This window comes from Mandrillus leucophaeus, unplaced genomic scaffold (assembly GCF_000951045.1).
Source record: "Mandrillus leucophaeus isolate KB7577 unplaced genomic scaffold, Mleu.le_1.0 Scaffold235, whole genome shotgun sequence".
Classification (NCBI taxonomy): domain Eukaryota; kingdom Metazoa; phylum Chordata; class Mammalia; order Primates; family Cercopithecidae; genus Mandrillus; species Mandrillus leucophaeus.
In genome coordinates, this window is record NW_012102421.1 from 4,356,742 (window position 1) to 4,371,154 (window position 14,413).

Sequence of the window (14,413 nt, forward strand, 5' to 3'; positions counted from 1 at the left end):
CTTGGGGGCACTCTGCAGAAGGCTAGGCTACCTGAGAAGCAAGTGGGGCAAGGTCCCATGAAACCTGGGCTATGGCTGCTTATGTGACTGCATGGTGGACACAGGTGATGAGACTCAGGAAAACTGAGGTTACAAACACACAATGAAAATACCACACCAGGTCTGGGTGTGGTAGCTCAAGCCTGTAATCCCAGCACTTTGGGAAGCCAAGGCAGGTGGATCACTTGAGGTCAGGAGTTCAAGATCTACCTGGCCAACATGTGAAACCCTGTCTCTACTAAAAATACAAAAATTAGCTAGGCATAGTGGCACATGCCTGTAATACCAGCTACTCAGGAGGCTGTGGCAGGAGAATCACCTGGGAGGTGGAGGTTGCAGTGAGCCGACATCGTGCCATTGCACTCCAGCCTGGGTGACGGAGCGAGACTCCATCTCAAAAAAAAAAGAAAAAAAGAAAAAAAAATCACACTGAACTGATAACAACTGCTATCATAACCATAAGGAGCCCCATGTTTAGTTTCTATAGCAAGAATGTTACAACCATTTTGTATTTGTAAATTAGGCAAAACATATTTGCTGCTTGCCATATGGTAGCCACTATACTAAGCTTTTTATTTGCTAACCCTAAGGCAGACACTTATTCAATATCCATTACTCCAGTCCTTTACTCTAACAACACCCTGCTTTTATTTGAGACAACAATGTGCTCAGCCTCTGGTCATGGTTTATGACACTCAGTCATGACCCTCCTGTTCTCTGTAGTCCCAGCTTCTTTTCACGAAGGGAGGGAGACTGGGTTATGGAACACACTTCTAGAAGACTACAGGTGAAACCCCTCATGCCTTTCAGGACTTTGCTCAAGTGTCACCTTCCCTTACCATCCTGTTTAAAATGATAGGCCCTGGCACATAGAAGGCACTCAATATATTTTTTTAAAGTCAGGTGTGGTGGCGTGTGTCTGTAGTCCTAGCTACTCAGGAGGCTGAGGCAAGAGGATTGCTTAAGCCCAACAGCTTGAGGCTGCAGTGAGCTATGATTGCACCACTGTACTCCAGCCTGTGCAACTGAGTGAGACCCTGTCTCTAAAGACAAACCAACCATTTTTTAGAGTGAACTCATGAAAATAAAATTAGAAAAATCTCTGGAGAAGGTACTGAACAGCAAGCACAGATGCCCAGGGAGAGGAAGATGCCTGGCATGTTTGGTGAACAGGAGGCCAGCATGACTGGGATGGGGTGATGGAGGGGAGAGGAAGGAGGGATGGGACCAGGTGACAATGGAGGGCCTGCCTGCACAAGGGTTTGCAGGGCACAGAGAGGCACTGGGATCATACTCTGAGTGATCATACTATGAGGCTGAGGAAGGACTCTGTGCAGAAGGATGACAGCATCTGACAGCATCAATTTAAAATTACCATCTGGTTGTGGCTGAAAGAGACTGAAAATGACAACACAGAAGCAGGGAGAACAGGAGGCTGCTGCAAAATCCAAGTTGGTGATGATGCAGCTTGGACCATGGTGGTAGCAGTGAGGGAAAAGAGAAGTGATTAGGTTTCGCATGCATACTGAACGTGTAGTCAACAGGACTTGCGGACAGATTGGATGTGGATTGTGAAAGAAAGGAGATGAAGGATGACCTTAAGGCTTTTGCCCCAAGCAACATCATGGCTGGAAGGATTGCTAGAGGAATGGCTTTTGGAGGGAAACATCAAGCACTCAATTTTGGACATGTTTAAGTTTGAGATGCCTATTAAACATCCAAGTGGAGATACAAAAGGTCAAACAGATACACATCTCTTGATTTTAGAGAGAAGGTCAGGTCACAGAGGTAGTATTTAAAGCCTTGAGAGTGGATGAATGCACCTAGAAAGTGAGTGCAGAAAAAAGAAAGAATAAAAGAAGTTCAAGTGTAAGGATGAGCCCCGGGAAACTTCAATCATGATGACAATAATATGTGCTAGGCACAGGCCCCTTATCTGCAGGTGCTCATTTGCCCCTTACGTAAATGCTGCAAGGTAAGTTCTCTCAACCTGACTTGATGGAAGGGGAATCTGTTTCACAGAGCTGGGTCATCTGTTCAATGGCACACAGGTGGTTAAGAGCTAAAACCTACCCGACAAAGTTTTCTTTCCTCTAGCAATCTAACTGATAAACCTTGGTATTATCCTTTGTCTTCCCTTCCCCATCCAACCAGCCTTTCATTTCTACTTTCACATTAAGCTTTAGTACAGGGCATCCTAATCCTTTGCCCTGAACAATTCATCCTGCCTCCATTATAATAGGATTTCTTGCCATGAGACTCTTCCCCGCTCTAGTTCATTCCTTGTTTCCTAAAAATAAAGCTGTTCGGGTCAACTTCCTGTTTAGTCCTTCTATTCATTCCTCATAAATTCTAATCCAGCTCCTTAGCTTGGTAAACAGGAGTCTTCACAATCTGGCTCCAAGCTCTTCTGTGTCTCAGTTTCACATATGGTTTTTGCTTTTTGGTGCCTATGCTAGGCTTGACCAGCATAGGCAGAAAAAGGCAACTGCAGTACATGATGTTAGGCACCTGATGGTGTGCCCTGTGTCTTGTTCCACAACTCAGAGGAAAGCTTTCTGCTTGTCACCATGAAGTATGATGTTTGGTGTAGTATTGTTTTATACACCCTTCATCAGATTACAGGAATTCTTTCTGTAGATGCTAAGAATGTATTGTTATTATCATGAATGGATGTCAACTTTTATAAAATGTTTTTCTGCATCAGCTTGGCATCATAATTTCTCTCTTTTGATTAACCACTGATTTATTTTCTACTCTTAAATTAACCTTACCTTCCTTGGATACACTCAACTTGGTCTTCATGTGTTAACCTCTTTAAAATATATATATATATATATATATTTTTTTTTTCTGGATTTGATTTGCTAATATTTTGTTTAGCACACGGCCCTACAGTTTGTGCAGTGACCCAGGGGAAGCACTTGTTTTGGAAAGGTGGCCAAAAGCAAGCTGATAAGTAGGAGCAGTTTGATTTCCCCTTCTGCCTGGGATGAGGACCTCTGAGTGGATGGCAAGGATTGGGATGGAGGGGACATCCAAAGTTCTCTATTATTATAGGAAAATAAAAATTTTGTTATTGAAAACATTCATTAAAAAAAGAACACTTTCATATTCAGTACAAAATTCGGCACATATTTGGTACAAAAACTGAAATAGATCTCATTGTTAAAATTCAAAAATTTTAATAGCAGGGAAATAAAAGTCTATAAATAAGCCTCTCTCTACACACACACACACACACACACACATATATGTTCAGCTTGCCAGTTCACCTGACAAAAAAACAAATAGAGAGAAAAAGTCCCCAAAACACCCCTTCAGGAAGCTTTTTTACATCACATCCAAGTATGACCCCTTCTCTGTGACTTTGATTAGGCCAAGGTTGATAAGAACGGTCTTTTCCAGTTCCAGATAACTCTCATAGTCCATTTTTAATTCAGCCTCCATTTGTTCTTTTGACTTCTGATATATTTTCTAGGGGGGGAAGAAAAACAAGACATCCTTATAAAACACTGATATCTAAAAATACCAAAGGATGAGAAGGGGCTGTTTGTGAATAGTTGACCTGGGTGCTGTTTTCTGGAAAGGATTGGATGGAGGGCAGGAAGGCAGGAGGGTAGGTGGGTGGGAGGCAGTCAGATGTGCTGGGAAAGGAGGGAGTGGAGGGAAACATGGTCCCCAACCACTCTCTCTCTCTCTCAAAAACAAATCCCTTTTTCCAGCCTTCTTCCCTTGTTTCCCTTATGTAGACTGGAGGGTGACTAATAGCCTAGAGGTTGCAGAATTCTTTTGAGATCCCCCTCTTCTGAGCCCCATATGAAGGGCATAGCTTGTGGATCACACGGCAATGACTACTCTTCCCAGGCTGAGTCTCCAGCTGAAATTCCAGTTAGGAAAATTCCCATTTCATATGCGATTACAGCAGTGATTATTATTATCCTTTGAGGAGGGAGCTGTATCCAGATTATATGTTTACAAAGAGATGGATGTATGATTTTCCTGAAATCTGTGTTGAACTGTACAGCCTCATCCTGGCACCTGCTGAGCACTCATACAGGCCAGCCTTGCTGGATGAACATGCGAACACTTTCTATGTGCCAGTCATTGGCTAAGTGCTGTAAATATTTTAACTCATTTAATCCCCATTGCAATCTTCTGAGGTTGTTACTGTTTCCATTTTCCCCTTTATCAGCCATTGCTTAGAAGGAGACATTTCTGACTAACATTAGTTGTTTTTACTTAATGACTTTTTTCTTGTTCTAAATGTAACAGAGGAGCCCTTTCAAATTCATTCACATATCTACAAATCTATTAATAGTTCCAGCGAAAATTTGAGAAGTGGTGGCTTTACTTAAAAGAGGGCACCATATCAAATGGAAATGAAGTAACAAGAAGTTGGGAACGTTTTGGAAATTGAAAAGTATAATACAATTTAAGGTATTATTATTATAATATTCAGGTGTTTAAAAAGTATTTCACATGCAAATCATTTTTGGATTATCCACAATTCTACTTGCTCCCATTGATGTAGATAATTAGGAGCTGTTGCTATGGTATTTAAACACTCATAATAGTCATGGATAATTGCTGGAGAAGGGGAAGGGTGGCAGATTATCTCCAATAATAGAATCTCAACAAACTAACATTTTTTAAGTGTGCAAAAGAACAAAACTAAGATCAATTTGTTTGTAGCAGTGGAATGGAAAGAAAGGTTAATAAATTGGCATTCTTTTACACTTTGTCTCCAAACATGTTTTTGAAATGAGATCCTCTGCTTTTATTGCACTAATTAGTATCTATCAATAAGTGATAATGTTAATCTATTTGCTAATGCAGCACATTACAATATTTCCACATGCTAATGCTTTTCTTTTCTTTTCTTTTGAGACAGAGTTTCGCTCTTGTTGCCCAGGATGGAGTGTAATGGCAAAATCTCGGCTCACTGCAACCTCGCCTCCCGGTTCAAGAGACTCTCCTGCCTCAGCCTCCCGAGTAGCTGGGATTACAGATATGCACCACCACGCCAGGCTTATTTTGTATTTTTAGTAGAGACAGGGTTTCTCCATGTGGGTCAGGCTGGTCTCGAACTCCTGACCTCAGGTGATCCACCCACGTCAGCCTCCCAAAGTGCTGGGATTACAGGCGTGAGCCACCGTGCCCGGCACCACATGCTAATGCTTTTGAGACTGAGGGCCTCATGTGAGTAACTGTGTTTGAGGATGTATGTATTTGGCTATACGGAACCTACAGATGGGATCAATGATGAAATGTTGGTAACAAAAGAGCAAAGGAGAGAGAGAGCAAGAGGGAAACAGAAATTGAGACTGAGGTGATCTCAAGTGAGAAAGACAGAAAAGCCTAATTCACAGAATGTTTAAAAGCCCAAAATTCCAGTGGGCAAGGGAAGACCAGCAGAGTCACAGATTTCCTATCAAACAGGGAGAAGCTGAGAAAGAGGGGCACGGGGTGCTTTAGAGCTTAGGTTCTTTTTTGACAGAGTTTAGGATGGATGTGCCCTGTACCAATCTCCTCTATTTCAAGTTTCATAGCTTCAGCATATTATATACAGTAAAATTCACCTCTCTCTCCACCCCCTCATATCTATCCATCTATCTATCTATCTATCTATCTATCTATCTATCTATCTATCTATCTATCTAATCTATTTATTATTATAATAGCTCTATTTACTGAAAGTCTATTTGTCACATTCTTTAACTGACAGCCTTACAGTAATCTTAGTTACTAGTATTCCCATTTTCAAGATAAGAGACCTGAAGCTCAGCAAAGGTGACAGCCTTGCTCTAAATCTCATAGCTAGTAAGTGGCAGAGTTGGGATTTGAGCCCACGTGTCTTGATTCCATATTCAACTCCTTTTGCACCACCTTCTTTAATGCATTATTCACCAGATATTAAAATTCTATAATGAAAGCATTCAAATTTTGCATTAATGTACCTGTACTAAAGGACTTTGAAATTATAGAAAATTTCAGAAGCTTAAATTGGACAGAATCTCACTAGTTGTCTAACTGGCAGTGAGCTAGGAAATCAAAGAAATGCACTTGACTCTCATGAGAACAAGAGAAGAATGTGAAAAAGTATAACTTTTCTACGGAAACTGTGGATTAAGCCAAACAAATATATTTCCACTGGTGTTCAAGGAAAACATCTTTCATTTCTGAAATTTAACTTACAACTTTTTTCTTCGCCATTTCTTGTTCCATTTCTTTCTTTTCTTGCTCACGAATTATTTTGCGCTGTTCTACGTATTCCAGATGCTTGACTTCTCTTTCAAAGTAGTGGTTAATACTTGTCATCTGTTAGAAACAGATGCCTGTGAGAGGGTGACATGCAGGAAGCCCCCATGACCTTTACAAGGCTCTGTTAGAATTTCTGCTGCTTGTAATTAGGTAGACGACCTACCTATTTTACCTCCCTAATCTACTTGATCATTATCTAATGATCATCTACCTAATTATTATGTAGATATCTATTTTGTGATACTTTAAATCTCTTAGGTGAATATAATTTGGAAATTGTACTCACAGGTCTACTACCTGAGGAGCTGGCACAATTCAGGGGCTACTGTGCTAACGTTTAGGGCTCTGTGACTTGGAGGTTTCCAAAGTAGGGCTGGAAGGAGAGAGCTGCAATTCAGGGGTTGCTTTTCCCCCCATTTCTTCCTTCTTCCTTCTAAATCTGAGGGAAGTTTCATATCATCAGTCAAACTTAGAAAACCCAGATGAGGATCTCAATGTAGATCCTAGAGGGACTGGAAGCAGAGCTGAGCTCCTGGTCCCTGGAGGGCTTCATGTGTTGGCATAGAATAGAAGCAGGGAAGTCAGCAGAGACCTCGGGGAAGGCAACCAGGGGAGAGACAGCCTTTTGCCTGCCGGTAACTAGGCCGATGTTTGGACTTGCAGCAGGCTGAAATCTGTATGTTTAATGTTCATTGTATATACATTTATATATTTCTATTCATTGATCTTTTTAAAGCCTCATTGTTAACATTGTTTGAAACACTTGGGTGGTGGGTACCGGGTGGGGGGGTGTAGAACACTGCCAGTTCAGCTGTGCTGCCTGCTATATTCCAACTTGGGTTGGGAACCGGTGGGGATGGGTGATGGAGAGATGCATGAACATGTCAACTGGGCCCTCAGGGAAGGGTATCACTGAAATCAGCATCCCACGCTTCGGTTACAATAGGAAAAGTGACATTTTCTGATTATGAATCCCCAAGTCATATTCTCTCAGAGTCTGGACTTCATTTACTTGGTTTCCTTCTGATGTCATGTTTGGGGCTTTTTTTAAAGCTTCAAACTATTAACTCATACAACAGAAATACATCCTCTTATTTACTGTATGAGTCTTTTGTTCCCTTACAGAGGAAAAATGCTGTCATTTCCTTTTTTTTTTTCTTTTTTTTGAGATGGAGTCTCGCTCTGTTGCCCAGGCTGGAGTGCAGTGGCCGGATCTCAGCTCACTGCAAGCTCCGCCTCCCAGGTTTACGCCATTCTCCTGCCTCAGCCTCCCGAGTAGCTGGGACTACAGGCGCCCGCCACCTCGCCCGGCTAGTTTTTTGTATTTTTTTTAGTAGAGACGGGGTTTCACTGTGTTAGCCAGGATGGTCTCGATCTCCTGACCTCGTGATCCGCCCGTCTCGGCCTCCCAAAGTGCTGGGATTACAGGCTTGAGCCACCGCGCCCGGCCAATGCTGTCATTTCTAACATTTTTTAAAAGACACATCTCGGCAATATCTGGTCACATTAATTCTCAAAGTCATGTTACTAACCTCATTGGTGGAAGGGCGACTTAATGTCCAAGGAATTTCTAATATATGCAGTGTTCCATAATAATCGGCTATGGCTATAAATTGCTGTTTAGCTGAAAGATTTAAAATAAATGGGAGGAAAAAATCAGCAAACAGAAAACCATCTTAAGCAGTTAAACATGAAATATGTTTTTGTTTTGTGTTCTCCCAGAGGACCTACTGTGATTCCAATGATCTTGGCATTTTCATCAGATGTTCATGGCTGGACCATGTAAACATGTACAAGTCATTTTTCCCAGCTGATGAAATGAAAGCTAAGACTGAGCCTTTGTTGGCCCCCCCTGCTGCCTCAAAACTTGTATTTCTGGTGACTGTATAAGGAATATGGCTCCTGGCTGAAGTTGACTATCTCTGTGACTGGACCCACTGGGCATACTTGAGAAGAAAGCAAGGAGAACACATAGAAAGATTTTCAAAGAAAAGTCATGAAGTTCATTTTCACCGAACACAGAAAGGGCTAAAGGGTACCATTATCCAGAAGAATTTCAAAGATGTAGCCAGAACCACAGGTCTTATTGTAAAAACAAGTAGCTTCCTTTGAACATTTAAAATGGGTATAATATGCAAAGTGTTTGAGATTTTTAATCTTCTTCTTCTCCTTCTTCCTCCTTCTACCTTTTTTTTTTTTTTTTTTTTTTTTTTTTTTTTTTTTTGAGACAGGGTCTCCCCCTGTGGCCCAACCTCCTAGGCTTAATCAATCATCCCACCTCAGCTTCCTGGGTAGCTGGGACTACAGGCTCATAGCACCATGCCCGGCTAATGTTTGTTTTATATTTTTTGTAGAGACAGGGTCTTGCCATGTTGCTCAGGCTGGCCTTGAACTCCTGGACTCAAGTGATCTTCCCACCTCACTCAGCCTCCCAAAGTGCTGGGATTAGAGGTGTGAGCCACCATGCCCGGCCTGAGAATTTTAATTTTCCATCTCACTGTGTGTGTGTTCTTTTCCTTTTTAGTAGGTCTGCTTCAAATTGCAAAATCCTGGATTCATAATCCCTGTAGGTGTACAAAGCAATGTTTTACACCAAAGTGGGAAAAGATACTTGGGTGGTACATATGGCTAAGCAGTAGTCTGAATGTGACACTCAAGATGCTGAAGACTGAGTTTCCAAATCTAACATTTCTGAGAAATGGATAGCAAGAGAATTTCATGCTGTATACCTTTGGAAACAATGGAAAACTTCTTTTAAAAAAGGCAGGTGGATTACAGTGATTCACCCCTATAATCCGAGAATTTTGGGGGGCTGAGGCAGGAGGATTGATCACACCACTGCACTTCAGCCCAGGCAACACAGCAAGATGTCTTTGCAAAAAATTAAAATAAAATAAAAAGAGGCAAACATACTGGATTTACATAGAAATTACTACTTGGGTGAAACAGAAAAAAAAAATGGAGACAAAAGACATACATCACATTTCTATAGACACATCCTTGAATTTATGCTTGCTTTGTTATATAGTACTTTTTCCTCATAGTTGGTTCAAAGGTTAAAGCTTAATACATACATATATAACCCCAGATAATAATTTTATCTTATGAAGAGAATTGCTTGATATTAGCCAGGGGAGAACCACAAAAGTGATATAATATTAAAAATATGATTTGTAATGAAAATTAAAGAAACAAAATTTATTCCATCTGGGAAAAAAAACAGCAAAAGATCACAAAGATCTAGGGCTCACCCTGTCTGACCCGGAGAAGAGAAGGATGTTTCCCATTGTGTGGTTCAAAACCAGCCTCTGCCTGACACATGTCTCAGAAATCATTCTTGATAAGGCAACAGTGAGAGGAGCTCAGGTTGTGTCCAAGGTTTGAGAGCAAGAGAGAAGGAGAAGGAAGAGGAAAGATGGGAAGGAAAGGGAAGAGAGGAGAATGAAAAGGAAAGGAAGAGAAGGGAAGGGATAAGAAGGGATGAGCAAGAAGAAAAACAAAAAACTAAGAAATAAACATTGGAGGCTTTTCAGATGAATGTCAAGATGTTCCCGAGTTACCCAAAAATGACTTAGTTTATTTAGTTAGAATTAACATACGAGAAAAGATCCAGGGTTTGATGCAGGTGATCATAGTTATGCAAATGTTTTGAGACTGGGCCGGTTCATGGGTTTTCTCCAGAAGGTCCCAGATATCAATATATCCATCTTCTCGGCCGATATAGAAAACTCCGGGCCGAGTCAGGGACCAGTGGCCTGAGGTGTACCTTTTTGGTGCACAGCATGACTGAAGGAGAGGTCCAGTCTTTAAACAAATTTTTAAAAAGACAAGATTTTGTTATTATCTGAGGGAAATTCACTATGATGTTCGTTAAGCACAACTCAAGCTAGCTATGATCATATAACAACAAAATTATGCCCACAGGAAGTCTTCTCTTTGTTGTAGGGTTTTTACATAACACCAGCTTTTCTTCCCTGTTTTCATAAGCCATTTTTAGTTGCTTTTCAGAAAAGTTTAAACATTCCAATTAAGTTGTTGAAGTTTCTAATAGTCCCGCTTCTAAACCCACTACTGCTTCGAACCTTACGACTATTTCTGTGGAAATTGGTGGACATTAGACAAGTAAAGATTATAAGGACATTCTGCTTATGCCTTTATTTTGCTGTCAGATATCTGCTTCCCATGGAAACAGCTCAGTAAACAGTAGAAAGTAAAATAAATGAAAAGTCTGCCAGTTCCAGCTGTGTACTGCATGTTGAAAATCGACAGCAGAATTGGCAAATTCTCATATAAAGTGACTTCAGATGGAAGCAGTTGATAGCCTATAAATACACTAGGAAGAGATTTTAGACCATCTAAGCATCATGCAATCATCCTCTCTTTTCTCTACCCTGGGGTAATCTGTCTTCTTTGGGAGGTTTTCAAAAGTAAGAACAGAAAGTGCTTCCTACTCACTTCAGGCTTCGTCTACTGACCAGGGGTGCTCCTTTGCCTACTTATATCTGCAGGGACTACACTAAATCATGGAGCTGTCTCCCACCCTCCAATATATGCATAAGAGACTTTCCTGTGAAGAAACAATGTCACAGATTCATGGACTCTGTGGAGGTAACATTTCAAACTTGTTCTTCTTGTCTACTTCTCCCAGCACCTTGAGTTTCTATAACCAAACTCCTGACCTGGCATAGTCTTTGGACAATCATGCCTGAATTTCCTTTTTCTTTTTCTTTAACTACAAAACTTACTAATTGTAGAAAAAAAAAAAAATCAAACATACAGAAGTACATTGGCATAAAGCAGAAGTTCTTCCGTTGATGGCCATTTAAGTAGTTTCTAAATCCTTTTCAATGATAAATATACAGTTTTTGAGTATTTTTATATGTTAGAGTTTTAGAAGTAGAACTGTTAGGTTAAATATATATGTATATTTATTTAATATGTATATATATTTAACCTAACAGTTCTACTTCTACATATATATGTATACCAACTTTGAAACATATATATGTGTGTATATGTATCCACATTATATGCCTATATACATACACACATATATGTCAAAGTTGGTATACATATATGCACATATACATATATAATATGGATATAATGAAATTATATGCATATAAACATATATATATAGTTTCAGGCTTTGATAATCTCAAATGGCTCACCAAAGAGACATGTCAACTTACAATTCCACCAAAAGTACTGATTTCCCCACAGCCTTGCTTCACCGGATTTTATCAATCATTCTAGGTTTTGGCAGTTTAGCTCCTATCTGCCTAGATCCAGCCCCTCTCCTAATCCTGACCACACTCTTGCTGCCTCCCTTTAACCACTGTTTGTCCCTGGACAGGTGAGGCTCTGCCTGCTGACATACCCTCAGCTTACTCACTCCCACTTTCTGAACCTGCTAGCATATTCCTGGTGCAGAGGGAAAGATGACAAACCCAGTGTTTCTCCTTGCACTTCAATCAGAATTAGGCATCGCATCTTGTATTTTCCAGGGAGGAAAAAATGCAAGTCAAGTCTAGGTGTGGTGGCTCACACCTGTAATCCCAGCACTTTGGGAGGCCGAGGCAGGTGAATCACTTGAGCCCAGAAGTTTGAGACCAGCTTGGGCAACATGGTGAAATCCCTGTTTCTACAAAAAACGCAAAAAAATAGCTGGGCTTGGTGGCGTGCACCTGTGGTCCCAGCTACTCAGGAGGCTAAGATGGGAGAATCACCTGAGCCTGGGAAGTCGAGGCTGCAGTGAACAGAGATCACGCCACTGCATTCCAGCCTGGGCCACAAAGTGAGACCCTGGCCCCCACCCCCCCAAAAATGCCAGAGAAGTCAACTGCCCACAGTAGATATTCCAAGACTGTTAAGTTTCAGAGAACAAGGAACTTATAAACTGTTTTCTCCCCTCAGGAAGGAAAAACAAATGATTGTGTTTTCAAAAGGATTACAGTGGCTCTGCTGACAAGCTGGTGTCCCCGCCATCTGTTCTAATTTCTCCAAAAAGTGTCCCAAAGGCACTATTATGTCAGAACATAACAGTTGCTCTTGTCTTTCTCAATAACAAAGGATCACACACCCACACCTCCATTTTGCAGGCAACTTACCATAACACTTTCTTTCCATATGGCCACGTTCCAACCCCCAACCGTGAGAATAATGTCATCGTAGAAAGGTGATCTCTGAATAGTGTGGACAATTCCGTCATGAATGGTGTGGAGGTTCACTGGCTTCTTTGCTGTTGGAGTGAAAGAAGGCCATCTCATCTTTAATAACACTATTTGCATTCCTGCAGTGAAGAATGGACAGACCTCCAATGGACAGACAGGGCCCCATGAATGGGGTCTGGGAGTGGAGAACCAGAGACCAGCTGGGATGAATAGATCTGTCAGGGGATGGCTCCTTCTGTTATTATGGAATGTCCAGGGAACATCCCATCAAGGCCAGTTTTCAAGCTCAAATGAATACTTTGTGTTATTCATTTACTCATTCATTAATTCACTCAATTAGTCAATAAATATTTATAGATTGCCTATATGTAATAGCAGGTACTGTAGCTGGCTGGGTAGACAACAGTTAGTAAATAAACATGATTTTGCCCCCAAGGAGCTTGCAGTCCAGTGGGAAAGATAGAATTTCAATACACACATCTGAAAGTATACAATGTAAAAATTGTGAGAAGTGTTGTGAAGGAAAAAATATTACAAGTAAGAATAACAAGGGGATTTGTAATTTAGACTGAAGGGTCAGAAAAGGCTTCTGTGAAGATGCGTCATGTAGGCCTGAATAGCAGTTGAACATGGGAAGATTTTGGTGTGAAGGAACGTTCCAGACAGTGGAAACAACATACACCAAAGTGCTGAGGAGAGAAGTGTTTAGTGCTTTTATACACTTGAGGAAGGCACCCCGACTGCAATCTGGTCATCTTAGAGTGAGACATGAAACAAAGGGGGACCAGGAGGGTCCAGGCCATGCTGGGCCTTGTAAGACAGGAATTCAGATTACATTCTAAGTGTTGTAATGAGTCCTTTAGGTCTCCAAGTGAGACAATTTGACTGACATTTCTGAAAGAGCCTCTGGCTGTTGTGGGGAGAATGGATTAGAGGCAGGTAAAAGCAGAGGAGGCTGCAGTGGCAGTTCTGGTGAGAGAGGATGGTGGCGTGGACTAAGATGCAAGGGAGAAGAAGGGATAATCAAGAAATATTTGTGAGCTAGAATTGACAGGACTTGGAGACAGTATGAATAGGAAGACAGAGATGAAATGCTGAGAATAACAGCCACGTTTCTGACAAGAGCCACAGCCCTTCCATTTGTTGCAAGTGGGAAGCCTTACAGGTTCAAACGTTAAGATCAAGAGTTCACTTTAGCCTCTGCCCCAGGTCCCAGGGTCTTCCTGCTTCTCTGGTCTCTTTACTCCGATAACAGGAGGATTCTGCTTGGATTTCCTCTCCCTGAGAGTCGGCTGCAGAACTGAATCCTCCTAATTTCTTGTTACCCACAACCCTATGCCCCAGGCATGACCATAAAAACATATGGCTGTCAAGGCCACACCACAATGTCCAGCCACTTTATACTAATGTTTTCTGAATTTTATCATATTAATTGCTATGTGAGAGATGGGGTTTTTCCTGCAGAACACTCATGGCACATTAAGCAGAAAAAGATGTACTAAATCTTGTAAGAAGCTTGTAAAGTAGGGTTTCAAACAGGTATTTTTCCACTCAAGTTCACAGTAGCATTATTAGCAATAGCCAAAATGTGGAAGGAATCCAAGTGTCCCTTGAGGGATGAATGGATAAACAAAATGTAGTATATGCATACGATGGAATAGTATTCAACCTTGAAAGAGAAGGAAATTCTGATCCATTCTACAACATGGATAAAGCTTGAGGACATTATGCTAAATGAAATAAGCCAGTCACAAGAAGACAAATACTACATGATTCTAGGGTAGTCAAATTCACAGAAACGGAAAGTAGAATGGTGTTTGCCAAGGGCTGGGGGACCAGGGACAAATGAGGAGTTAGTATTTAATAGGTATGGAGTTTCCATTTTGCAAGAAGAAAAGAATTCTGGAGATTGAGTGCATAGCAGCGTGAATGTACTT

At 41.1% G+C, this 14,413-nt stretch overlaps 1 protein-coding gene across 2 annotated transcripts in view; it reads right to left on the reverse strand.

Annotated features, from left to right (window-relative positions):
* Positions 1-3,207: 3,207 nt before the first annotated feature.
* Positions 3,208-14,413, reverse strand: part of WDR63 (WD repeat domain 63) — a 74,899-nt gene continuing 63,693 nt past the window's right edge. For both annotated transcript variants that reach the window (XM_011982125.1, XM_011982123.1), the window contains 5 exons: positions 12,414-12,544; positions 9,903-10,107; positions 7,836-7,927; positions 6,238-6,360; positions 3,208-3,516 (listed from right to left, as the gene is read on the reverse strand). In XM_011982125.1, the coding sequence (XP_011837515.1) occupies positions 3,373-3,516; positions 6,238-6,360; positions 7,836-7,927; positions 9,903-10,107; positions 12,414-12,544 (695 nt within the window). In that variant the 3' untranslated portion in view covers positions 3,208-3,372. The remainder of the gene's footprint in view (positions 3,517-6,237; positions 6,361-7,835; positions 7,928-9,902; positions 10,108-12,413; positions 12,545-14,413) is intronic.